Here is a 27,936-nt window from a genome sequence, read left to right on the forward strand (position 1 = left end):
TCCTTATTTATTTGTGGGAAGATATTGTGATGTTATAGTTGAGAATTGATTATCATCATTAATGTTTTCAATAATTTCTTCCAAAGAACGAAACACATGGTTTTCAAGCTTCCCCGAAATTTATGGCAATTCAAATGTCGAGTAGAGTAGTCGAAACCGTCAGGTTAGTCATTTCAAATGTCGAACTCGATATTTACTCACTGTCGGGATAGACAATTTAACTATCGACTTCGACACTTGAAAACTGTTGGAAGCCTTTATTTTTCTTTTTGCTATTATATGGATCTGAATGTGCAAAATTCTCATATTTGCAATATTAATATTTCTGGTATGAGTCATCACTTGAGATTCATCGTGTCGCATAGGGAAAAGTTTGTTCAACCCCCAATGTAATACAAGTTTCTTAAACAATCGCTCAATGTCGTTGTTGACATTGTATGTCGAATGTTCTCCCTACTGCGTTGTACATTATCAAGTTTTATTATAGTTTTGTTGTCATTATCATTTGTGGTCATTATTGCTCCTTATGTTGTCATTATCAAACTCTACTACTGTTGAAAATAATTCAACCACAACATTCAAAAACTACTATTACAATCCACTAAAAAAAATCTAATTTTAATCCCCACAAAATACATTATTTGTTAAGTTGTAAATAGTGGACTCAATTGACGCATAAATGATAAACACCATTAATGTTAAATCGTATTGCTATGGAGAAATGGAGGATGACAATTACAAATTTTGATTGAATTATTTACAACAATATTAGAGGTAGAGTGATTTTTGTACATTAAAAAAATCAGCAATTTAACGTTTTCATTATCTTTATTCCTTTTTATCATGTTTATAACTTATTGATTTCATTGAAGCGTACATATCTTGCATAAAAGTATTTTCAACTTACAGCATTCCGCAACACATTCTCAACTTATATTACCATCTTCAACTTACATCGTTATTATTATTCCCACATCATTCCCAGACTGGCAAATATATGTTCAACTTCACAAGTAAAATACGGATTCATAGACAACATATTGCATGACAGCTCAATTGCTCATCTGCCTTTCCCGACGGATTGTTTCTGTCATCTTCAACACTTAGTCATGACAAATTGTGGCCTTGTTTGAGCCACATTATTTGAAAAAAATACATTTTTCAACAGTGATTTGACATCATTTCAACCACACATTCTTTAATAAAAAAATATTACAAGCAAATTCAAAATATTTTCTTATTTTTTAACCACACATTTTCAATCAATATATTATTCAAAAATGCATTTTCATTCCAATAATGTGGCTCAAACAAGGGCTGTATGAATGATTTTCGACAATTCATTGCAATTGAATAAAGTACACTAAAAATTTTAACGTAACAAATATTCGAATACCCAGCATTATGTACACACATTATCATGTGAATCTCTGACAGAAACTAGAGACCATATATATAGTCTACACATAAACATAATAGTAAAAAGCTATTGTGAAACTAATAGAAACTGTAAAATATTTTAAAGTAAAAAGCTACACAAAAGTACTGTCACGATACGTTTCTATTGTGAAATAAATACATCCAAAAGTTTTATCACGTCATGAACTACTTAAAACAACTGTTATATTATCCTTGAAAATATATGACTATTTTCCTAGTTAACTCCTACAATGTATGTTGCTTGATTTAACGTTGATTGACTTTCTATCCGCTCCCCCTCGTGAATGGAGTCCTAGTCAATGCAGTAGGAACTCGAACATGTGTCGATTGTTACATATGTACGTTAACATCATCGTCACCTTGAACGGTATTGTTGATACCAATGGTATATCAGTGTATACTCCTATGCAAAAGTGGTTTCAATTGTATTAGGTGTCAAAATTTAATAATGGAAGAAAACAACATATTCTACCAAAAGTTGAAGTATAACATTGAAATGATATGTTTATCTTCAATTAAACGTATTTAGCGTAAAATATAAGAATTTGACATTGTATAACTACCCCATTATGAAACTTACCATCTGCCACAAGCATAGGGAACTTCGTGAGTGTCCGATCATGTAACTTTCTGTTCGACACCTTCATACGAAATAATCAAGTTTCAAATGCCAAGGTTAAGAAATCAAAATATTCTAATATATATATTTGTTAAACTGAAAGTAGTAGCACATACCAATTGCCTCTTTTACCCATCTAGTCAATGGACCTTTCGGTAGTTTGGGCTACCAAATTTTAGATCAGTATTTTCATACGAAACAATCATGTTTGAAATCATGAAGATAAAAACTTCAAACAGTGGGACAAATGTGTTTTTAAATTAAAGTGATAATACATACCAATCCCCTCATTTACCTAATTAGTCGATGGACCCTCCGGTAGTCCAGGCAAGCATCTTTTGGGTTGATAACTTCTCTATCTAGGATGATAGTTTATTTCTACAGATGGATTCATAACTATTATGTCTATAATTCATGAAGTAGTAATGGTGTGCAAATTGTATGTTATACATTTCAACCCCTAAAATTACACGTAAAAGAGAAGCTTAACAAAATTTGGCTTCTGCAATCAACTGTCGAGAATTTCAGAGCCTAACTGTTGAGAATGACGATTCATTCGTTGACAGATGATTTCGCTACCGTCAGAATGGACATTACATTTCACATTCATATTGGTTATCCAAGACATAAAGGGCCAATTTATGATGAAAATGATACACGTTATACTTATAACTTCCAATAGCACAACTTTTCATATACTCAGCCATAAGTTTTATATATAAATGCAAATACATTTTTAAGAATGAAAATAGAACGATCCATCACTTCAAACAACATTCAAATAACCCGGAATAATCATATAAAGATACATTTAATCGAGCTTATTTATGCATATTGACCAGAATATACCCAATTCAATCTTAGCTCATTTCTTGAACTCAAAAATTAAACTCAAACTCAATTTTCTCAATAATGACCAATAACCATTATTTACATGAAAGAAAAATGAAAAACGTAATTGCAAGAAATAAATCCATAGATAACTTACATAAATCAAATTTTAACATTTTTTATAGCACTAGAAAAATAGACAACAAAAAAAGAGACATATTGTACCAATTCAGGATCAAAATTGTGAAGAATAAAAAAATAAATACCCCTAAATTTGAAAAATTAGAAGAGAAGAGAGCAACAAATGGAAAAAGAAAGAAAAAAATAAAACCTCAAGAGATTAATGGTGATTTCACCAACGGTGGACCGATTAACGGTCATTTGACTTCAAGCATGGACAAAAATGGAGGACTTTAACGTCGCCGACGACCTTCAGCAAGAGGAAATTGAGTCGTTTAGATTTAGGGAATGAGAGAGAGAATGAGAGGATATATATATATATATATATATGTTTTAAAGTTTTTTGTACTATTTTTTCATCTAGTCAAATCAATTTTTAATGAAGGACATTTAGGATATTTGAATTATTTAGATGGGCAAAAATGTCCAAAAATTTTCAAAATTGACAATATTGCAAAGACCTAAAAAAGGTGACATTTTTGTAAATGTAAAGTCAAAAATTGACTATTTCGATAATTTCCACATAAAAAAATAAAAGGTGAATTTATTTATTGAACCACATTGATTTCTTCTCCAATATCAATATGACGTGAGAGAAAATAAAAGTAAAACCCTACTATAATTTTCTAGCAAATGTGGTGCCGGCAAGGAAATAACAAATTTGCCGAATCAAGATCGGACGACCGTGTCTACCCGTCAATACCGGGAAATCCCAATCCAACGGTTCATATACGTTACGATATCCACCGTTAGATCATCAACTGACGGCCCATATCAAACCATTGTGGGCTCCACCAAACCTTTTCCCTAGACATATAAATAACAATTATAGGTAAAACCATGTCCACTCTGAAGAATTCTTGAACAAAATTCTCTCTCACGCAGTGGTTTTGTGTGTGTGTTCTTGTTCCAAAAAATTGTTTTTGCTTATCTTGCTCACTTATCCGACGCATTATCGCCGGAGATGAAACCGGCGTCGGAGTATATGATAAGAAAATCAAGGTACAGGAGAGTTAATCGTCTAGCTAAAAAGATCAACAGCTAGGATTTTATCAGCGGATCTCACTGTCAAGAATGGACGGTCAAAAGCTTACTAGGAACCACTCATCACTTCTCCGGTTATCCACCACCGTCAGATCATCCATCCACAGCTTATCTTCTATGAACGAGATCGCACCTGATGAAGAAATATATAACCTTGAAGAACGGAAACTTCACTGCAAGCCCGTTTCACCTCTGGTTCGGTCCGGTTCAGTGCGTCTAACTCCAATACTTGCCATATTGTTCCTCTATGTATGCACCCTTTTCGCCTTCTTCAACACGGACGACATAGCCACCTCGGAAAATCTGCTTTTAGGGCTTATTTTAGTTGCGGTTTTACTTTTCTTCGCGTCGAAAAATAAGTCAAGAATCCAACAAAGTTTCAGTTTTTGTAAGGAACTGTGTTATGAGTATGGAAAAAAAGTTGGGTTCCTCTGTTTGACCTCTAAGAACGATGAAAAATCTGTGAAATGGTTCATCGGTGAATCGAACTTCGATTATAAAGAGAATGCTAAGAATATTATAAGAGAAGGAGTGGAATTTTACAGCAATGGGGATTACTATGAAGGTGAGTTTCACCAAGGTAAATGCAATGGGAGTGGAGTGTACAATTACTTCACGAATGGGAGATACGAGGGCGACTGGATTGGTGGGAAGTACGATGGATATGGAGTTGAGAGTTGGTCGAGGGGAAGTCGATATCGGGGGCAGTATAGGCAGGGATTGAGGCATGGCTATGGAGTTTATAAGTTTTACACTGGGGATACATATGCAGGGGAGTGGTGTAATGGGCAGAGTCATGGAATGGGAGTGCAATCTTGTGCTGATGGGAGTTGTTATATTGGAGAGTTCAAATGTGGGGTGAAACATGGCCTTGGTTCTTACCATTTTAGGTGAGAATTGATGTTCTTTTATGCTTGTCTCAATCTGTTTAATTGATTTTTATTTTTTTTTCGAAATTTTTGAGTTAATACGTGAATCTTGTTGGTGTCCGGAGCATAATTGGAGTGTAGGTAGCTGAAATTTTGCAGCTATAAGTGAATGAAGCTCTCGAGCGATGAGGATTGATGCTCTTTGATGCTTGTTTCTATTTGTTAAATTTTTTATTTCACTTTAGTCTTTTTTTTTTTCTTTTTCTTTTGATTTAAATTTTGAGTTGTATATGTGAATCTCAGATGTTGTGTGGAGTGTAATCGTACCGTTGGTAGCTGGAAAATTTGCAGCGATAGGTGGACAAAGCTCTCAAGCAATAAGAATTTGATGTTTTCTGATGCTTGTTTCTATCTGTTTGATTCTGTTTTACTCTATTTTTCTGTTATTTTCGAGTCGATATGTGAATCTTGTTGGACTGTGTGGAGTCTAATGTAGATAGCTGAAAACTTTGCAACGATAAGTGGATGACCCTCTCACATCTAGGGTGAACCACCATTAATTCGTATGGGCTTTCTTCGTTTTATAATGGAGTTAAGTTCAAAATTAATCAATGGCAAATCTTGATCGTACATGTGATTGGTTCTATGTTTGATCTGATAAAATTTTGTTGGTGTTTCTTAATAATGTTGTTTGAGATGACACAGTTTGGTTACAAATTTTGTGGGGGAGGATTCTAGTTTGTAGTAATCGGATTATATCTTATGTTGTTTTGGATTTTGTATGAGATTAGTTGCCTGAAAGTTTTCGAGTTCATGTATTCTATTTGTTGAGTTTTTTGGCTTCTTGATAGATGGAACAATAGATGGTTCTGATTATTTTGATGATTTAGAATCACAAGTTATTGAAGGAACTTGAGAATAAATATGAAATTTGATTGTCTTGTAGAAATGGAGATAGATATGCTGGTGAATATTTTGGAGATAAAGTCCATGGTTTTGGCGTCTATCACTTCTCGAATGGTCACTGTTATGAGGGATCATGGCATGAAGGACGAAAACAAGGTTATGGCATGTATACTTTCCGAAGTGGTGAGACGAGATGTGGCGAATGGGATGGTGGTAAACTTAAGGCGTCCCTTCTTCCGCTAACTGATTCAGTTCTGCGAGCTGTTCAGGTAACAATGTTACTCCTCTCTCAAAGCACAATAAGGTTACTTTTCTAGAAAATAAGTTTGAATAAAATCTAGATGGACTAACTTCTAAGCACAACCAAACATGCTCGTATGTTCACTCTTAACTCTCGTTTTCTCTTGTATTGTCCAGGCTGCTAGAAAATCTGCGGGAAATGCAATAAAACTCTGCATGGTTGATGAACAAGTGAACAAGGCTGTTATGGCATCAAACCGAGCTGCTACTGCCGCCAGAGTTGCTGCTGTTAAAGCTGTTCAGAACAGGATCGATGGAAAATTCTGCGATACTGATGTTTAAGTATTGTCCATAAATTTAAATCTTCTAAGTTGTTCTTGCGTAGAAGGTATATGAGCACCCCGATAAGCAAAAACTCGTCGGAGGTTGAGTGTATGTCGTGGTTTTGTTTCAACTAAGTAATCTGTACATGTTTCAATCATAATTTCAATGGGAAGCATTTTTTATTTAAATGCCATTAAAATTGCGGTCCATGAAATGCACTGAAGATAATAGATAGATATAAAAAAATGCAGGATTACGGGTTGAGCTGACCCACAGCCATTGAAAATAGTTCGAGGGAGTAGTATGATTTTGAGTTCAGACCTTCAACCTCCCATTAACCTGTCTTGAATTAAAAATAATGTATATGACTGAGACTAAGCAAGAAATTGGTGCATAAAATATATGGAAAACTAGAAATATTGGTTCCTAATAAAAGGTATCTTGTTTTCGTTCAAGAGGTGAGACGAGTTACAACAAAGTGAGAATCTGTCGAATAGTTCACACCAAATCCTCACGAAGGTTGAAAGTTGGTCAAGCAAAGATTTAACAAATCAATGATGCTTTGCTGCTTTATTAGTTGGCTTCATAGCTTGCTTCTTCCAACTGTTTACGTGGTTTATTCTTTTTCCTTGACTTACTTAGTTCACATCTCAATTTTGTTAAGGATTCTGGACCTTCTTCTTCACCTGGTCAAAGAGAAAGAATCCTTCAACTCTATGATCACATTTATAGAAATTTGGAGTAGTCTATTGTCCTATTGTATAATAAAAGGAGTAAGTAATTCGATTTGACTGAACTTTCAAACCAAATCATTTTAAATGGTTTGAAAAAACCTCAAACCTAAATCAAACCATTCGACACAGTTTAAGATTTTCTCAAACATATACCTAATGATTTATACCGCGATTATTTTTCTTCATGTTCACTTTGTCACTACTAATTCAATTATTACAAAATACTTTCATACTTTATTAAAAAAAAAATATATATATATATATATATATATATAGTGAGAGCATTTGATGTGATGTTTTAAAGTTTTTTGTACTATTTTTTCATCTAGTCAAATCAATTTTTAATGAAGGACATTTAGGATATTTGAATTATTTAGATGGGCAAAAATGTCCAAAAATTTTCAAAATTGACAATATTGCAAAGACCTAAAAAAGGTGACATTTTTGTAAATGTAAAGTCAAAAATTGACTATTTCGATAATTTCCACATAAAAAAATAAAAGGTGAATTTATTTATTGAACCACATTGATTTCTTCTCCAATATCAATATGACGTGAGAGAAAATAAAAGTAAAACCCTACTATAATTTTCTAGCAAATGTGGTGCCGGCAAGGAAATAACAAATTTGCCGAATCAAGATCGGACGACCGTGTCTACCCGTCAATACCGGGAAATCCCAATCCAACGGTTCATATACGTTACGATATCCACCGTTGGATCATCAACTGACGGCCCATATCAAACCATTGTGGGCTCCACCAAACCTTTTCCCTAGACATATAAATAACAATTATAGGTAAAACCATGTCCACTCTGAAGAATTCTTGAACAAAATTCTCTCTCACGCAGTGGTTTTGTGTGTGTGTTCTTGTTCCAAAAAATTGTTTTTGCTTATCTTGCTCACTTATCCGACGCATTATCGCCGGAGATGAAACCGGCGTCGGAGTATATGATAAGAAAATCAAGGTACAGGAGAGTTAATCGTCTAGCTAAAAAGATCAACAGCTAGGATTTTATCAGCGGATCTCACTGTCAAGAATGGACGGTCAAAAGCTTACTAGGAACCACTCATCACTTCTCCGGTTATCCACCACCGTCAGATCATCCATCCACAGCTTATCTTCTATGAACGAGATCGCACCTGATGAAGAAATATATAACCTTGAAGAACGGAAACTTCACTGCAAGCCCGTTTCACCTCTGGTTCGGTCCGGTTCAGTGCGTCTAACTCCAATACTTGCCATATTGTTCCTCTATGTATGCACCCTTTTCGCCTTCTTCAACACGGACGACATAGCCACCTCGGAAAATCTGCTTTTAGGGCTTATTTTAGTTGCGGTTTTACTTTTCTTCGCGTCGAAAAATAAGTCAAGAATCCAACAAAGTTTCAGTTTTTGTAAGGAACTGTGTTATGAGTATGGAAAAAAAGTTGGGTTCCTCTGTTTGACCTCTAAGAACGATGAAAAATCTGTGAAATGGTTCATCGGTGAATCGAACTTCGATTATAAAGAGAATGCTAAGAATATTATAAGAGAAGGAGTGGAATTTTACAGCAATGGGGATTACTATGAAGGTGAGTTTCACCAAGGTAAATGCAATGGGAGTGGAGTGTACAATTACTTCACGAATGGGAGATACGAGGGCGACTGGATTGGTGGGAAGTACGATGGATATGGAGTTGAGAGTTGGTCGAGGGGAAGTCGATATCGGGGGCAGTATAGGCAGGGATTGAGGCATGGCTATGGAGTTTATAAGTTTTACACTGGGGATACATATGCAGGGGAGTGGTGTAATGGGCAGAGTCATGGAATGGGAGTGCAATCTTGTGCTGATGGGAGTTGTTATATTGGAGAGTTCAAATGTGGGGTGAAACATGGCCTTGGTTCTTACCATTTTAGGTGAGAATTGATGTTCTTTTATGCTTGTCTCAATCTGTTTAATTGATTTTTATTTTTTTTTCGAAATTTTTGAGTTAATACGTGAATCTTGTTGGTGTCCGGAGCATAATTGGAGTGTAGGTAGCTGAAATTTTGCAGCTATAAGTGAATGAAGCTCTCGAGCGATGAGGATTGATGCTCTTTGATGCTTGTTTCTATTTGTTAAATTTTTTATTTCACTTTAGTCTTTTTTTTTTTCTTTTTCTTTTGATTTAAATTTTGAGTTGTATATGTGAATCTCAGATGTTGTGTGGAGTGTAATCGTACCGTTGGTAGCTGGAAAATTTGCAGCGATAGGTGGACAAAGCTCTCAAGCAATAAGAATTTGATGTTTTCTGATGCTTGTTTCTATCTGTTTGATTCTGTTTTACTCTATTTTTCTGTTATTTTCGAGTCGATATGTGAATCTTGTTGGACTGTGTGGAGTCTAATGTAGATAGCTGAAAACTTTGCAACGATAAGTGGATGACCCTCTCACATCTAGGGTGAACCACCATTAATTCGTATGGGCTTTCTTCGTTTTATAATGGAGTTAAGTTCAAGGTTTAATCAATGGCAAATCTTGATCGTATATGTGATTGGTTCTATGTTTGATCTGATAAAATTTTGTTGGTGTTTCTTAATAATGTTGTTTGAGATGACACAGTTTGGTTACAAATTTTGTGGGGGAGGATTCTAGTTTGTAGTAATCGGATTATATCTTATGTTGTTTTGGATTTTGTATGAGATTAGTTGCCTGAAAGTTTTCGAGTTCATGTATTCTATTTGTTGAGTTTTTTGGCTTCTTGATAGATGGAACAATAGATGGTTCTGATTATTTTGATGATTTAGAATCACAAGTTATTGAAGGAACTTGAGAATAAATATGAAATTTGATTGTCTTGTAGAAATGGAGATAGATATGCTGGTGAATATTTTGGAGATAAAGTCCATGGTTTTGGCGTCTATCACTTCTCGAATGGTCACTGTTATGAGGGATCATGGCATGAAGGACGAAAACAAGGTTATGGCATGTATACTTTCCGAAGTGGTGAGACGAGATGTGGCGAATGGGATGGTGGTAAACTTAAGGCGTCCCTTCTTCCGCTAACTGATTCAGTTCTGCGAGCTGTTCAGGTAACAATGTTACTCCTCTCTCAAAGCACAATAAGGTTACTTTTCTAGAAAATAAGTTTGAATAAAATCTAGATGGACTAACTTCTAAGCACAACCAAACATGCTCGTATGTTCACTCTTAACTCTCGTTTTCTCTTGTATTGTCCAGGCTGCTAGAAAATCTGCGGGAAATGCAATAAAACTCTGCATGGTTGATGAACAAGTGAACAAGGCTGTTATGGCATCAAACCGAGCTGCTACTGCCGCCAGAGTTGCTGCTGTTAAAGCTGTTCAGAACAGGATCGATGGAAAATTCTGCGATACTGATGTTTAAGTATTGTCCATAAATTTAAATCTTCTAAGTTGTTCTTGCGTAGAAGGTATATGAGCACCCCGATAAGCAAAAACTCGTCGGAGGTTGAGTGTATGTCGTGGTTTTGTTTCAACTAAGTAATCTGTACATGTTTCAATCATAATTTCAATGGGGAGAAAAAAAAAAAAGCAACTTTCAGCAAGTTCTTATTTTGCTCAATTCTACTTGCTAGTTGCTATAATGTTTCGATTGATTGTGGTATTGATTGGATACCATAAGATTTGAAAAAGTAATAAAGTAACATCTTTGAACAAATAAAGGATTTATATATTTAGATTCGAAAACTTTGGAACGACTGCGAAAAATATGGGAAGAATTGGCAATAAAGTGACATCTACGAACAAGTCTCCCTTGACCTTTGTTTTAGTTTGAGAAGGGAACAGCAAAAAAGCAAATTCAAAATCTTCGAAGGGGATTGAATCGAGAATGGACATTTTTTGGTCACTACATTCAATGATCATTATTATTTTTCGAGGTCCAGTGCATTAGATTCTCTCATATTGGTCCGTATTTGGTTTTTGAACTATATTTTTCTATACATATTGTAAAGATCGATCTATACAAGTACGCAAAAAATAAATGATTGATCTCAACACATTATTACACGTTAAATACGTTAAATTGTATATGATTAAATGAATAAATCAGAGCACATGATCCCACATGATCGAGTTCAGCGTATCAAATATATATAATCAAAATCAAAACACAAAATTTATAAAAGAAAAAAACAGGCACTTTTCTTGATGTGGGGTGCCCATAATTCTTTAAACTCGTGAGTGATGTGCCCTTTTCATCTTCAAGTTGAATAATTTGAAAGATTGTTCATTATTCTTATGCAAGCACGTGATGGAGAGGCGAGGAGAGGAGAGGGGAGGGGAGGGGAGGGCAGGAGAGGGGAGCGGATGGGTGGTCTTTGTTCAAAGATCAGATTAATAACCCAAATGGTGATTGACTTTGCAAAAAGTTTTCACCAGGTCACTGAACTTTAAAAATCACTCAAGTTATCACTGAATTTTGCAAAATGTTTACACGAGGTCACTAAACTTTAAAAATCACTCCATTTATCACTAAACTTTGCAAAAGATTTGCAAAGTTAAATGATGAATGAGATAATTTTTAAAGTTCAGCAATCTCATGGAAACTTCTTGAAAAGTTCAGTGACCCTCTAAAAATCTTTTGCAAAATTCAGTGATGATTTGGATGATTTTTAAAATTCAGTGATCCAATGAAAACTTTTTACAAAGTTCAGTGGCCATTTGGGTTATTAACTCTTCAAAGATCTGAAACCTTTTTTACATGCATGTTTGATCCATAATCTATGTTTCATCAATTTTTTATGCGAGAACTTTTTGCTTCTTTTTCAGTATTCAAATAAAGGGTCTGCAGATTTTTGTTCTTTGCTTAAAGATTTGCTTTATCCACCATCTCAGATTCAGATCTCATGCAATTTTATCAAACTTCAGACGCGCATTGGCAAAAGTAAATCAGTAAAAGCACTTTTAGTTAGCATTTGTGTTTGAACATCTTTGAGTATTGAGTAAAGTTCATTTTTACTAAGTTACTTTTTCTTACCTTATTGGGAAATAAGTAACTTATTTTAATTTTGATTGATGAAATAAATATTTAGATCGTACTTAACTTTTATGTATGTATTGTGACAAAAAATATATTATCATCATATTTGGAAATTTCATCCACTTACTGTAAAATAAAATTGTACTAATGAATATTTAAAAATCGATTTGAACGTTGACCCTAAAATGGAATAAGGGAAATGGTCGAACCGAGAATGATAAAGTTATTTTTAAAAAAAATAAAATAAAAAGAAAGATTCTTCTTTTCTTTTTAATAATGAAGTTTTAAAACCCGATTCTAATTTATCAAGTGAATAAAATGTGCTATTGAACTCTTGTAACATGTTTAAAATTTTTTGTTTCTATAATATAATTAGACTGAATTTCGAACTAATTTCAACTGAAAATTGATCGAACCAATCCAATTGAGCATCTACAACATTAGTATGGACTAAATACGATTCCGAATAAATCTGATAATTTCACATTTTTTGATTGTTGTACTAATTTACAAAGTAGAGATGAGATCAAACACGACAAGCCGTAAACAATCATTAATAAAGGTCATTTCTAGACAACTACATACCTAAGATGGGTAAGAATATTACCTGTCAAAATCACAAAAAAAAAATAAAAAAATAATAATAAATAAATAAATAAAATAAAGACTTTTATATACCGTAGTCTATTATCCTCTATTATTACAAGGTTAACAAATTTTGAGGTCAACAATGTTGAGCATGTGAATTCACCATAGGTTGCCATTATCTCAAGCAAAATTCTTCTGTAGCTTGGGACTACACATCAGCCATGACTTAGCCATTTTCTTTAAAAATATTTAATCATTATAAATATATCATTAATTATAGTGTATATCTGTCCCGTATTTTATAATTAAATTATTTGTTGCTTACTTAGATTGATGGAAATATTGAATAAAATATTGGTAGTGTCTCTGTTTTGGTCACCCTGAGAGGGATATTTCCGAACTCACATTATCCCAAAACTTGCTTTGAATTATTTATTTATTTTGAGGAATTTTATTGCATTCTTAAATCTCTGATAAGGTCAATTTGTAAGACAGCTTCTGTCTTATCTTCTTGTCATTTTTATTTTATTTCTAGAAGTAATTAAAAAATTCAAATGAGCAATTTGATTATAGTTGAATTTCAAAATTGACAGTCTAAACGAGCCACTAACTTGTGGTATATATTAACGGATGTAAGAGCTTGAACTACTTTTGTTAACAATATCGACAGTTTGAGATAGAACTCAAAAATTCAATCTGTACATTATATGTGTATCTTTTTTAATTGAGGTCCTTCAAAGCAAAAAAAATAAAAAATAAAAATGGTGGGGAAAAAGAGTGAACTAATGCAAATGGGATTTCAAATTTCAAATTTTTTAAAGTTTCACTTACCATTAGAAAAAAATAAAATAAAATAAAATTTGACTAAAATATTAGGTCCTTAATTTGTAATTGCCATTATGCATATGGGATTTTGATGTGAAATATTGTAGCTGTAATTAACGAGATAGGTGTTGATTTGTTCAACTTTATTTTCTCGCTACTACAATCCCCGACTTCTATTATTTAGGTAGATTGTAATCATATTTTAATTTCGTATTCACTTCTTCGATAAATTTCGTATTTTAACCCAAAAAAAAAAAAACAAAAAAACAAAAAACAAAAGCAAATGTCTATTTGAACATAATTGTGATAAATAATATACTTTTAGATTTTTTGAGTTCATTATTGGATAGAAATCATTGATGCAAATGCATTGATTCTATATTATCATCATTGTAGGAATTCCCCCTTGCTGGCTGTCCCTATCTTATCCAAGTCATGGAGTATTTTCCACCCTTATGTTATGGATGAAGATCAAGTTGCTTTGAACTCCTAATACTATGAATTAGAGGAGATCATCAATAATGGTAATTATTAGATTCTTTTGCGATACACACACACGTGTAATATACAACTAGCATATACTGTACCGAAACATAAGATCAAAATGAATGCAAGACCATTCGAGAGGATGTCCAAGATAAAAAGGAATGAGGGAAAGAATCAACGAAAAATCTATAACATAAATCATTAATAAATAAATAAATGAGCGTGAGGAGAATTCTCAACTAGAGATATTAGAAGGCCAAATGTCAATTGGTGTTGGATCTAGCTACTACAATTGCTTTTGTTGAGCTAATATCAATATTTGAAAATTTCCTTAGTTCCTCATTTCATTTCATGACCGTGAAATTCATCATCGATACCCTCCAAACTTTAGCATAGAAATACTCATTCTTCTAGTTAGATAACCGCGTGTGGTTATTCTTTTTCACTAAACTGCCCTTAAAATACCAATCCCTTTATTAATTTATGAGAAATTAAGGAACCAATTATGACAACGGTAAGACACCTAATTTGATCCCTCTTGAACATCTATATGCATAATGGTTTATTGAAGCAATACATAAATAATTGCATAGAAAATAAAATTCTTACTTCTTACAAGAAACTCTCAATTTGACTTGTTCCTATGTTTTGGAGTAACCTCCAAGAATGAGCATTCCTTCGTTTTGGAAGTGGTTCGTCATAGTCAAACTTGACTCAAATTTTATGCAATTAAAATATATATAGTTCAAACTAACATTACAGTTGAAAAATTGAGATACTTTGGAAATTCATCTAAATTTTTTAAAATAATCAAGATTTAAATTCAACATAACTTGACTCGACTCGACTCGATATCTATGCACCCTAATAATAAATAGTCAGCTCTTTCATTAGCAATCGAATAGTTGTCCTAGATGATAGGTGAGTTGAAACTTTTCCTTGATTTTTTTTTTTTTGGGTGACGGAGTACTTTTTATATAATTTTGGTAGTAAAAAATGCCATTGCTAAAATGAGGTATTGATTTATAGCTCATTACAGTGTCTATGCTTCGTAGTAACAATTGAGTTTCTAGACAATGGAATCAATTTGTACGACTCATCTAACTCAAGCATGTACATATTATTTTTGGAACATGTTCAGCGAAATTGTTTTGTCTATTTAATGGTGAGTTTGGCATCTGATGATGTCTACCAGTGCATGTTACATTTCAGATCTATCAAAATGATTGAGGAAAGATCGTACCACCTGGCTTAAATAGTCTTTTATTAATGCATTGAAGCATATGCTTGCAACAATCCATTGTCTAATTGGGAATCATGAAGGTACGAGTCAGGTTATGTCTCGTATATTTATTACAAAAATATTTCTAGTAAAATATACGTAAAGCCGAATATTTATATTACAAAAGTTCACAAATTATTTTTGGACAACTAGTCGAGAGAAAATGAAAGTCTATAATCTTCAACTGAAAATAGAGAAAATTTAAGATTGTGCTATAGATTGTTCGTTTTCGACGTTTAATCTAGTTTATAGGGCTGAACATTATCTAGTTTGGTTCAATTCTAACGAAAATCGAATCGGTTTTGAAATTTTCGAATATTCAGTAAGTGGAACCGTCGAGTCCAAATTTAATTATGGAACCGTTCGATTTTGGTTTGGGTGGGTTCGATTCAGTTCTCAAGTTTCGTACTATAGTTAAATTTTTTAATATTTACAAAGCTACATTAATTCAACTAATAACATGTTTAATATTAACTTTTACAAAATAACGTTGTTCAATCTTGTTTCTTTTGCGTCTATTTTTATTGAATTCTTTATAGATTTAATTTTTAAAATCATAGGAATAGGAAGATAGTTAGCTCACAATAATTAACAGATGAGTTGTTGAGTTTCAATTCAATTTCACGAGAACGGTAGAAACGACACTATGGTATAATAACAAATTTGGGTAAAATTTAGGTCAATTTGATTAAGTTGGACTTAGACTGAAAATTAGAAACAGTAAAATCATATTTTTGAGTTTGAGCTAAATTAGCTAGTTAGCAAATATATTTAGAAAAAATAATTTAGTTTATTTAAAATAAATTAATTAAAAAAATTAAGGAGATTCGATCAAGAAGTTATCGAAAATTTTCTCTGAGAATTTAGTTCAAGGGACAAATAGCCTGGGAGATTTTCCACCGAATATTGAGGATGAGGCTTGAACTAATGACTTCCACCACGTCAAGGTGACACTCTACGGCAGGGTTATATACTAATTAATCGATATTCATAATCATTCCGAAGTAACATAAAGAAAAGCAATGATTGGAGTGGGAGCAGTGAATCCTCAAACGACCTATCTAAGATTAGGGAGGGGGGGTGGGGGGTAAAGTATTCGTTTGTAGTATTGTCATTACACAACCTAGTCCACCCCTATTTTCAGAGTTCACACTCTGATCTAGCAAATCGACTTTTCAGATTAGTTTCATAGTTTTGGACAGGACAGGTAGGAACCAGGGTGTCAAGCGTCTTTGATTGAAGTTTTTCTATTTAGAATCGAGTTAGATCTAAATCCCTTACGAATGACAAGGTACTCCTTTACTTTCACTTTTCGATTCTTGATTTAGAATAGAGAATCAAACCAAATCCGTCGATTTTCGGTTCAGATACTCGTTACAATATTTAACTTAAAAAGAATCGCTCGATTTGGTTCGATTCAGGTCTGATTCAATCAGTTCGATTCTGAAGTTTTGTCTTGCCTTAGTAGTTTGTGTTAATTTCTATTAAGGGGTTGTTTGACCCCCATTTTTTTTTTCTCCAAAAAATGCATTTTCAAATAGTGTTATGATGAAAATAAGGAAAAATTTTGAATTTACATATAATATTATTTTATTAAAAAATGCGTAAAGTCAAATCACTATTGAAAAATGTATATTGATGAAAAAATGGACCTCAAACAAAGGCTAACCCTTTCTCGGCCATTCTTGATTCACTTGTTATCTCTTTACTTATTTGGGCCAAAATTTCTGGTTTTGGATCACACACAGAGGACCTGACTATTGACAACATCAAAACTGCCCTCTTTTCATTAAAAATCGATATTTTACATGTACCTCATTTTTAATACACACACCCACCCACACACCAATTCATTATTGAAAGCCTGAAACCAGACCTAGGTTCCCTTCTATAAGGCTATTAATGAGAATCTAGTTAATCTCAAAAATGACCTTCAATTGGAATAAAGGATAGTTCAATTCTATTTGATTTGTAAAAAATACTTGTTTGCTAAGGTGACAATGACTTTCTTGGACTTCTGGCATCACCGAAAGGATCGAAACCACATTTGTAGGCCAACAATTTTTCTGTATAGGTAGAACTATTGCAAGAAAATAGAAAAGGAAGATCGAGTGGAATCAAAAAAACTAGCGAACTGATCACTGAATTGATACAAATAGGTGAAAATTCGGATATTATATTGAAGACCATATTTCAATTTTTCGTTAAACATCAACATTTTTTTACGAATTACATGTAAGGGTAACTTGTGGGTTACTCATAAAGTATTTATTAAAATATTATTTAAAAAAGATGTCTTTTAATCGAAACACAATGTCATAGAATGGTGAAAGTGAAATTTGATATTAGATTGAAGTTCAACAACCAAATTGAAACGAATTAAAGTTTAGGCATTGAACGTTACCTCATAGGAAATTTAACCAGATACAAATAGATGTCTACGCGGTTGGGGGGTGGGGGGTGGGGTGGATAATATAGAACATTTTTCTATAATATAAATACTAGTATATAATTGCCATTTAAAAAAGAAGTAACATGTCTAATACAATGAAACCAACCTAACACAAGCCTTTCAACCAGAAGAATAAGAAAATGATATTGATAAGCAAAGTCCTCTGCAAATATTACACCAGTATTCAAACAACAATCATGTACTCGAAACTTAGAACGCGATTTGCAAAAATCGGTCATGTACTCAAAACTTGGAACACGGTTTGTGATATGCACATATTTGTTCGAGGACAGTTGAGTAGAAACGCAGTTTTTTCTTTTATTCACATTTAACCATAACATATAATATGCTGATTATGTTTATAAGGACAGTTGTAAGCAGTAAAGCATTCACTATCCATTCCCCATCCAACTCTCCTACAAAATTTAACAAGACTAACCCATTGCTCAAGACAGTTTATTGCCAAAATGCCGCGGCAATCTTCTTCTGGATAAGCTCAACTCCAAGGCGAGGAGATAATCTCGGAAGTGTCTCCTGCAACAGATGAGAAGATTTGTGTGACTTTCAACCTTGGATGACTGCCGTGGTCAAAAGGAAATCCAAGTGAAGATGTTAAACACAGAAATATTTCAGTAATTTATCAATGCGGCCGAATCAAAATTCAGATGCTGAAAACTCGTACTGACATAAGTATCAACAAAGACCCCTGTAGTAACTGAAGGCCCAATCCTTCTCTAAAGCTGTAAGTCGAACAGGACTAGCATTTGAATGTGATTGTTTTTAAAATGTATGTGGAAGCCCCATATTTTTCAGGCTAGCCCTATTCATTTTGTCTATTACATCGTTGTTTCACTTTAGTCGACCCTTTTTTCTTTTCTTTCGGGCCATATTAGTTTGATAGGAATTCTTTTTTCATATAAGCTTAGGCAACCTGTCTAACTCCATCAAATACACTAAATGGAAAATTTGACATTGCATGCTGACATGGAATGATTTATTATTTCTACATGTCCAGGTGCACAAGAGTGGATCGCAAATTAAAGTTGGTGACCAAAGTGAAATCGATCTTAACTATTTTTCTAAAAATGGCGATGGCAAATGAAAATAAAAAACAAAACAAAACAATATCCTCTGCTAATCTATTGGTCAGAAGAAATAGATGAAGGATACTGAGTACTAGCAATTATCTTCCTCTCATTTATAGTGTGGGTGACGAAAATAGGAGGCATGTTAAATTTGGCGAGTAGGTTTGTAATGGTTATTATAGTCATCAATCATTTTTGGGTACTTTTTCATTCGGCATGGGGGAGAGGGGAGGAGAACAGAGAATGTTTAGCGTCCATAATATATATACAAATAAAATATAGGATTATCATTAGTTGATGAGTCTAATACAGCTGAGAGACGTTCAGTTCACCAGATCCGATTGAGGGGATCATCATACTTTGATTACATGGTACCGCGGTAATAAAAAGGAATTCAGAGGTGTCTCTCGCAACAAATAAAGCATGAAAGGCTAATGCTTTATAATACCAACAAGGTCGAGCATTTGATTATACTTGATGGACTTATAAGTTATATCTTTAGTCCACGAGAAATATGATAAAATTCCAGATGTTGTACAGAGCACAATATGAATCGGACTGTACAGGAAGAAAAATTGTAGCAATTTGAGAGGGATATGTGTTTGTACCTACAACAATTTGTGTGATGATTCCATTCCCAATCCCCACATGAATTGCCAAACGTTTAATTACACATTCTCCTAAAAATCACTATTCAAAACATTGTTTGTCCACAATTTATACATCTAAAAGTTGATTTAGTAAGCCTCATTCCACAACAATACATGACTAAATGGAATATAAGGCTCAACTGGACTGCTTATTGACATGAGCTTCATTATAACGAGTAGAGCTCCCAATTTTTCACTTTTTGGTTTAGTTTCACGTTAATTTTCCAGTAGCAGATAAGACTTCAAATTTTGTTAAAATGTCTTTTTACAGATTTTTTTAAATGGTTCATGGTTTATGACGAATATAACTGTCTATTTTATAGCTTTAAAATTTTGGGTTTACATTGGTACTTGTGTCTTAAAGCAACTCAAGGCTGCATCACCATGGGAAGCATAACGCCTCAATTCCTGACTTAGCCTTTTTTGTACACTGATTATATCTAGCAGTGTTTCCAGCATCTAATTGCTGAGACATGAATCATGAATGGTTTAATTCAATTTCTCAGAAGCACTTGCTTTCTAAGGTAACAACACTTTCTAATTTCTTGAGTTTTCATATAGTCGATCCTAAGTAGTTCTCCATCTATTGCTACATTACTCATTGTCAAGTATTTTACCAGCAAGGTTCATATCAATAGTGGACTTATAGAGACGGTACAAGACGACACAGCGCTCCTGAGTTTCCAGAAATTCTATAATTTCCCATTAAAATAGTAATTTTTTACAATATCTTTAGGAAATTCACCTCTCAAGGACTGTAATCATCCTCTTCCCTTGTTCAATAGGAAGAGAAAGGGAGCTAAATTCCACTAGATACCAAATTCAAAACATTAGATAAGTTTGACTGAATATTTGAATAAAACATAACATAGCTCCCTCGAAGATATGCAAACCTAAGTCACCCTCCAGTTGTAAATCGTGGATCCAATATTGGATAGCTTAACACATGGTAATCAATTGTCTATGTTGGAATGCTGCTTCACTTTAGCCCAATCTAACGTTCTGATTCATGTTGATCAAGTCTATGCAGCAGTCACCACTTTAAAGCAGTGCATCTACTAGACGTGATTGGACAATATAATTTACAAAAGCTGATTTCTCTTCTTTAATATTGTCCAGCACTCATCAATCATTTTCAACAAACATGCCACGGGTGTTATTGTACAAATGTTCGTATTTTTCTAGATAATTAACAACTCAAAGTTGTTAAATTAACAGCAAAAATAAAAAAACCTGAACAAAAGAAATGATAATTAAGAAAGTAATAACTAACCTCAGTGCCATCATCATGGATTCTTGCCAATACCGGTATCTCATACTGGTAAAGCCTCTCCCAATCAGGATTACTTGTAATATCTCTTATCTGCAAAAACCCATATCAATTGTTATATGCAACTGAATTAGCCATAACACATCACAAGATTTGTATTCTGAACCAGGTGCATATGAGACCAAACTGCTCAAAGTCAAAGGCTGTTCACTCGGCGATTAACCAACACTGGAGGTAATTCTGTTGATAATGGTTTTTTATCAAATCAATTCTTCCATGCACTGGGTGTATTACACTAGTAGTTCACTATGTCGGAGAGAACAGATACAATGTTTTAATGTCCCGATACATGAAAGAATTCAAACCCCGTATGGTTGAAAAATATTATAACCACATCGGCAGAATTCAAGCTTAAAACTGGCTAACGAAAGATGCGTGCTCCTGTGCATACAAGCCCTCATGCGAATAATTAGTTTAACACTTAAAATCAGCTTATAGTAGGAAACTCCACGTGTCATTACAATTCACATAACCACTCTCCTACCAAAAGTAGCCCCTATATTTCAAGGGTGAAAAACTCCCTACCCTATACCAATTGTTACAACCACATGGAGTTAAACTCACCCACAAAAACAATATACAAGGGGACGGTGCCTCAGTGGTTTTAACTTAAAAGCACATAAATAGATAAATAGAATTATAGAACTCTATCCTAACTATCCCGGAAGGGAGAGGAGGCTGTATTTGTAGCCAAATGCTCAGACCACCGTCCTACAACATACTTAGGATCAGTGCTGCAAACTTTAACTCAGCAAAATGTGAGACAAAATTAGCGTCATTACAATCTAAAGATAGTGGCTTTTCAATCAGAAAGCTATAAAATTCAAAAAATGGATTATAGTTGATGTAAAACCTGTAATTGGACGTCGTGGAGGGAATTTTGACCAGAAAGAGCGAAGGCAGCATCAAGCTTTTCTTTGAGGCCATCGCACAAACAGCATCCGGGCTTGGAATACATTATGAGTGTTCTTGGCACTGCCGATGAAGATGAAGAGTAGGAAGAGGATGCCGACTGACTGAAGAATGCCCATTTAGCATTTTTCCGATTCAGATTTACTCCTATTCTTACTGCAGGCAATACTTGTGGTCTTACTACTGCAATTCCCATTGCAATCCCTGCTGCCATTTTTGCTCTCCCTCCCCCGGATAAGGCGATAACTGACACCTCTTTGATTGAAATCGCATAGCGTCTTTGAAAATATAAATATGCGCTTTTAGTCGAATTCTGGAGAATTGGGCCATCACGGCCCGCCTAAAGACACTATCTTGTTGGGCTTGAGTGCTCAAATTCATAAGACCAACTTATAAAAATATCCTTAAAATTTAAAAAAAATTAAAAAATCATATGAAAAGTATTTTAGAAGTAAAAAATATTGTATAAAATTAATGGTCACTTTTTTGTCATTTTTTATTTAAAAGTGACATTGTATATAATTTTTTTTAATAATACAATGTCACTTTATCAAAAAGTGATATCTGTCACTTAAAAAATTCATATAAATTTTAAATAAGGGATAGAAAAAACACTAAAAATTATGTCACTTTTCGTTAAAAAGGATGACATATGAACACTTAACATTATTACAATATATCTGCTCTGAAATGTAAACATTATTACTTATCTGAGTCTCATTTTTTCTAAAAACTCAATCATGAGGAGTAGATCAGTGGTCAAATCTTGAATTTACTTTTCAAATGTCACCAGTTCGAGTTTCCTCAAGACTATTGAAATGAATACCCACGATATTAAAAAAAAAAAAATCTAAAAATTCAATTTTCAAAACTTATTTTCAACCAAACATTTTTCAATAAAATAATATTACACTCAAATTCAAAAAAAATTCTTAATTTTTAACCACACATTCTCTATCAATCTACTATTCCAAACTATATAATTTCTCTAAAATGGGGCTCAAACAAGGGCTATAATATTGAATAAGTGACAAAAGAATAATGTTATTTACAATCTCGCTCTGTGTGACATACAAGCGAGAGTTGGTGATTTGTTGTATAAGGTAATAAAAAATTACCATATTAATATACTAAATCACCAATCGTTATATGTATGTCATATAGGATGACTATGATAACGAACGATTGTAAATAACATTACTTGTGACAAAAACATTGTAACATATAAGAGCTTAATGTATTCATTATGTCACTTTTTTGTTATGCCAACAATAATGCCATTAAATACCTCTAAAAAAAATCTTATTATTTATTTTAACCTTCAGTAGCAATTAACAATAATGTTGCTCTGGCAGCTCCTCTTGTCAGGCCTTTTACAGGTTTTCATGTGATACGAGATCATCTCATTAAAAAATTACCCCATAAAATACCGACGTCTTACTTGTGAGTAAGCCTGTAAAAGTTCTGACAAAGAAGCATGGTTTAACAATTAAATACCTAAATGTTGTGTAAGTCGCCCACCGAAGCTGAATCCTTTTCTTTCCCTAGTTCTCCCGCAGATCTCTGAGTTATTAGACGAATCAAAATCCACAGTCCCATTGCTTCCATTGCAATTACTGTAAAAGCCCCAAGAAATATTGACAACAAAAGCAACACTATTGTTACCTCCTTTTCAGTTTCAATTGCTACTGCCGTCCTGTTACTATTATTATATGCAATAAGCAGTGAAATTGGTAAACCTTTGGTTCCCAAAGAGACCAAATCACGTGCACCCAATGAAACGTTGTTCATTATTCCGTCGTAACTTGCTCCTATGAACCCTCTCTCCATTCCCACTTGAACTCCATTCCTGTTAGTAGCCATGTTCAGGGTTTTGGAGGTTTTGAGGATTTTATAATGTATTAATTACGTGCTTAAATAATTTAATTAGTTAAATTTTTAGAGAGTACTGGCCTAAGGCTCTCAATCGTGAAGGTGTCTGTTAATTTCATTTTTATAGTTTTTGGAGTTAAATTTTGTCAGATTTCCTATTTTATAGGACTTTGTTTCGAATACGTAACTTATTTATTTTTAAGTTTGATGAAAAGATTAACTATTTACTTTATTTATCTCATTCTTACATAAATTTTTAGCTTTTGATAGTCATTTTTACATAAAAATACATTTTAGAATAGTAAATTGATGTGAAATTTTTGGTTAAAAAATAAGAATTTTTTTATTTACGTGTAATATTATTTTAATAAAAAATGTGTAATTGAAAAAAAGAGAAAGAAAAATGTATTTTGAAAAAATGGCTACCAAACGGGGCCATAGTAACATTACTCAAGCCCTAGTAAACTTAAAAAAAAAAAAAAAAAAAAAAATTAATTCGATTTGGAAATATTGTTGGTATAAAGATATAAGGGTTATCGTGCTCAGACTTTAGAGCATGTTCGATAGTGATTTGAGAATTGATTTTATTATCGTTAGAGAGAAAAGTGAGTTCCACATGTAAGTAAAAAAGTAAAAAATGACAGCTAAAATAATGAAATAACAATAAAAAAATTAATTTTTTTTGATGAAAATTTGCTATCAAACGAGAGCTTAGCCCTTGTTTGATTACCATTAAATTAAATTACATTACATTCCATTTTTCTCTCTCCTATTTTCAATCATACAATCTTACATAAAATAATATTACACATAAATCGAAAACTTTACCTTCTTTTTCAACCACTCATTTTTCTAAAAAATACTATTTCCCCTATTACCATTTTCAGGTAATGGGGGCCAAACAGGGGCTTAGTAATTCTTCTCAAATAAGATCACGTGGGCCATGTTTCTTGTGGCCCTATTTATGTGGTAACAATCGATTAAATCTAACATATCAAAAAAATATGTCAAGAAACAGCCGCCGTATGTTCACAACGTGTTGAACTAACACCCAGCATCTGTACTGAAAAGACGAGTTGGTTTCATGGTTCAGTTTCCAGTCATTTCATGTTTCGATCATTTTGAGATGAAATTTTGATTCTGGAATAATAATAAATTAGAGATCTACAATATTCGTAGAAATTGTTAAAAATGGGAACATTTGTTTGTTGAATTTCATTGGTCATCTTTAACAAACATATTACTGAGAATATAATAATACAATGAATTACTTAGTAATAACAATTTTAGATAGAAAATAATTAAAGCTTTTTTTAGAAGCTCTTTCTATTTGAGAACTTATCCAAATCAATAGAACTGCAACTACTGTTAGTGAAAAATCTTTGTCTATACAAATTTTGGACGAAGTTTTTGAATAGAATTTTCTATAAGTGAGATGTAATCACTGTCGTAAAAAAGTATAGAATAAAAATAAGTATTAAATAGACCATATTTTTGTTACATAATGCTCTACAATTATTTCTTGGTATTGTAATTTTAAAAAGGTTGAACCACATATTTTTTTTACACGGAGATTTGTTATCGTGCTTTTGCACAGAGCAATGAAACGAATAGAAAGACGAGAAAATTTGACTTTAAGTTTAGATTTATTAAGAATGTTCTAGGGTTTTTGGTGGCAATTCATTCTCACACACCTTATTGTGTGGTGGGAATCTATCAAACTCGACATTGGAGTCTTAGCACGCAAGCACTAAGTTTTGTATCATGATATTGTCTTCCAAATGCTCTAAAGCTTGTAAAGAACTAATACTCATTTTCCATATGCATGAGCATCATATTTCAAATTATTTGAGATATAATCATAAATTTTGTCTAATAATATAATATATGAGATTTGAGTCCTCATACGAGTCTCTTCATATTCAAAAATAGTAATAAGATTGTCTATGGACTCACATCTTTTGCTACTTTAGTTAATGAGTCAATTAGTTTGTTATATTGCATTCCATACTTTATTTTGTTTGCAAATCGCGATGAGTTAACTAGATAAAAGTTTCTCATTAATCTTTAAAAAAATAATAATAATAAATAAAAATTGATACAAGGGTTTTTTGTCATGTATCATAAATTCATGCCATCTTGTAACGAAATATTTTTGTTGATCTATGATCTATGACAACTCCTTTTCTCTTTCAAACTCGTCGAAACAATTCATGTTTTCATGGCATGTGTTGAGTCTTTATGTCAAGCCTAGCTCAACTTGCATAATGCCTAGAATTTTTACGCCGGTACACTAATGACTCTTGTGTTGTGAGCTTAGTTTGTATAAAATCATCTTAGCATACTTTATAACTCTAATAGAACAAATTTAAAGTTGAAGGAATAGATTAAAGTGAATTAACATGGAGTCTTATATATGATTGTGAACGTTCTAGAATTGTTTCATTAAATATAACAAATAATTAAATTATATCAAATATATTAAGAATAAAATTTATTTTTACATTGTTGTTTGATTATGAATTATCTCAACTTTGAAATTTAGAGCAAAGCAACGTTACGTGCACACGGTGGTGGTTCATAGGGTCGATACAGGTCACACATAAGAGGTGGGGTGGGTGGTTCATTTTTGAAAAAACAAAAAAACATCACATGGGAAGCCCACATGAGGGTCTGTAAAGACCTCGTCAACTAATTCCCTATTCATTTCTAGCATGAGTAGTAACATCACTTCATTATAAGAGTCAACTTATTCCATGTGCTGTTGGTGTGGAATCAGTGCTGATACTGTAACTAAGGTATTTATCATGTTTGGCCAGGTTAAAATTACTTTATAGAATAAATGTTGGATTTATTCTATATTATGGGGAATAAAATTATATGCCTAACAGTATTTTACGATCTCCATAAAGTAAAATCAGCAAGAGAATTTCTAAAATTCGGTACGTCAGTTTTCATTTTCCTTTTTCTTTTCCAATAAAATATTAATTTACTTAACAAATGTTGGATATATCTTCTTTTATTCTTCTCTTTCCTCTATTATTCTAAAAATATTCTACTTTATCAAAATTTCTGTGTTTTGTAACATTTCTATGCATCTTATTGAGCACAATTGCTTGCTAGACATCAGTATATTTGGTGAAGTATGTTGGACATAATATATAGCATTAAAAAATGACAAAATTAAAACATTTATTTATTATATTGTTCAATCTCGTCTAGTTATACATACGAAACATGCGCCTAATCTCTAAGAGTATTACTATATCATATAATCGACATTTTTTTGGAATTGTATGGGGGCATTTTCTTAAGTGAAACTTAAAGAATATAGAATAATATTGTTTGTACAAAGTGCAAATCATCCACATCAATATTATTTGAGTATTTGAAATTTTGTATATTTAGGCTCTGTTTGAGCCCCATTATTTTCTTATTAAAATGAAAAATATGATCGTTATCTATCACATCAAGTCATTATATTTGACTTTTTATCTCTTGTGCGAGGTCCATAACGCTTATATTTTTTATTCTCATTTTTATAATAATGTGGCTCAAACGGGGGCTTAGAATATGAAATTATCAATAAAGTCCTCTTCGAAGATTGTTTTAGAGATAATTGCAGCAGAAGTCCCAAATCTTGGAAATACTAGCAGATTTTTCCCAAATCTTTGATTTGTTGTAGCCCCCTAATATTTTCAAACGTTGCATGTAAGGCCTTTTTGGAAGGTTTTCATGCAAAATTTCATCAATTGACCAAAAAAAAAAAACGATTTTGACCACATTTGAATAAATTTTAAATGGATGGAATGGTAACTTTACATTAAAATAAAAAATTTAAAAATAAAATTGGTCTTCTTCCCTAACCCACCCCAAATCCACCCTCACCCCACAGGCGGATTGGAAAATTGAAGCACTAAAACCAACCCACAAATGCAGCTCTCCTTTCAGTGTTGATCCCTTGGAATTTCCAGATCCTAGTAGGGTAGGGTGGATTAGGAAAGAAAAGATCAATTTTATTTTTTGATTTTTGATTTAAAATGTGATCAAAATCATTTTTTTTTGGTCAATTGATGGAATTTGGGATGAAAACCATCAAAAATAGCCTCACATGCAACATTTGAAAAGATTATGAGTGACAGTTACAACAAATCAAAGGTTTGAAAAAAGTCTGCTAGTATTTCAAAAGTTTGTAACTTCTGCTGCAATTATTGACCTTGTTATTATATAATATTAAACTTCTATTGAGTGCAAATAATTTATTTATTCTTCGGATTTATGTG

General features: G+C 32.9%; 3 protein-coding genes across 3 annotated transcripts; 2 read left to right on the plus strand and 1 right to left on the minus strand.

Moving 5' to 3' along the window:
- The first annotated feature begins 3,908 nt into the window (after positions 1-3,908).
- Positions 3,909-6,625, plus strand: LOC111380802 (MORN repeat-containing protein 1-like). The gene is made up of 3 exons (XM_023004448.1): positions 3,909-5,004; positions 5,930-6,158; positions 6,307-6,625. Exons 1-3 carry the CDS (start codon positions 4,145-4,147, stop codon positions 6,469-6,471), a joined length of 1,254 nt encoding a protein of 417 aa, XP_022860216.1. The 5' UTR covers positions 3,909-4,144; the 3' UTR covers positions 6,472-6,625.
- Positions 6,626-7,990: 1,365 nt separating this feature from the next.
- LOC111380801 (MORN repeat-containing protein 1-like) lies at positions 7,991-10,706 on the plus strand. Its single transcript, XM_023004447.1, has 3 exons — positions 7,991-9,086; positions 10,013-10,241; positions 10,390-10,706. The coding sequence occupies exons 1-3, from the start codon at positions 8,227-8,229 to the stop codon at positions 10,552-10,554; spliced, it is 1,254 nt and encodes a 417-aa protein (XP_022860215.1). The 5' UTR covers positions 7,991-8,226; the 3' UTR covers positions 10,555-10,706.
- A 7,221-nt stretch (positions 10,707-17,927) lies between these two features.
- Positions 17,928-22,059, minus strand: LOC111380814. The gene is made up of 3 exons (XM_023004468.1): positions 21,723-22,059; positions 20,813-20,902; positions 17,928-18,338 (listed from the first exon to the last, which is right to left on the minus strand). Exons 1-3 carry the CDS (start codon positions 21,993-21,995, stop codon positions 18,261-18,263), a joined length of 441 nt encoding a protein of 146 aa, XP_022860236.1. The 5' UTR covers positions 21,996-22,059; the 3' UTR covers positions 17,928-18,260.
- Positions 22,060-27,936: the final 5,877 nt, after the last annotated feature.

Source organism: Olea europaea, unplaced genomic scaffold (assembly GCF_002742605.1).
Source record: "Olea europaea var. sylvestris unplaced genomic scaffold, O_europaea_v1 scaffold221, whole genome shotgun sequence".
Taxonomy (NCBI): domain Eukaryota; kingdom Viridiplantae; phylum Streptophyta; class Magnoliopsida; order Lamiales; family Oleaceae; genus Olea; species Olea europaea.

Coding starts and splice junctions, on each gene's coding strand:
- LOC111380801 (XM_023004447.1), top strand. CDS start 8,227: ATGGACGGTCAAAAGCTTACTAGGAACCACTCATCACTTCTCCGGTTA. Junction 9,087..10,012: donor CTTGGTTCTTACCATTTTAG/GTGAGAATTGAT, acceptor ATTGTCTTGTAG/AAATGGAGATAGATATGCTG. Junction 10,242..10,389: donor CAGTTCTGCGAGCTGTTCAG/GTAACAATGTTA, acceptor TGTATTGTCCAG/GCTGCTAGAAAATCTGCGGG.
- LOC111380814 (XM_023004468.1), bottom strand. CDS start 21,995: ATGGCAGCAGGGATTGCAATGGGAATTGCAGTAGTAAGACCACAAGTA. Junction 20,903..21,722: donor TCCACGACGTCCAATTACAG/GTTTTACATCAA, acceptor GGGTTTTTGCAG/ATAAGAGATATTACAAGTAA. Junction 18,339..20,812: donor TCCATGATGATGGCACTGAG/GTTAGTTATTAC, acceptor CATCTGTTGCAG/GAGACACTTCCGAGATTATC.
- LOC111380802 (XM_023004448.1), top strand. CDS start 4,145: ATGGACGGTCAAAAGCTTACTAGGAACCACTCATCACTTCTCCGGTTA. Junction 5,005..5,929: donor CTTGGTTCTTACCATTTTAG/GTGAGAATTGAT, acceptor ATTGTCTTGTAG/AAATGGAGATAGATATGCTG. Junction 6,159..6,306: donor CAGTTCTGCGAGCTGTTCAG/GTAACAATGTTA, acceptor TGTATTGTCCAG/GCTGCTAGAAAATCTGCGGG.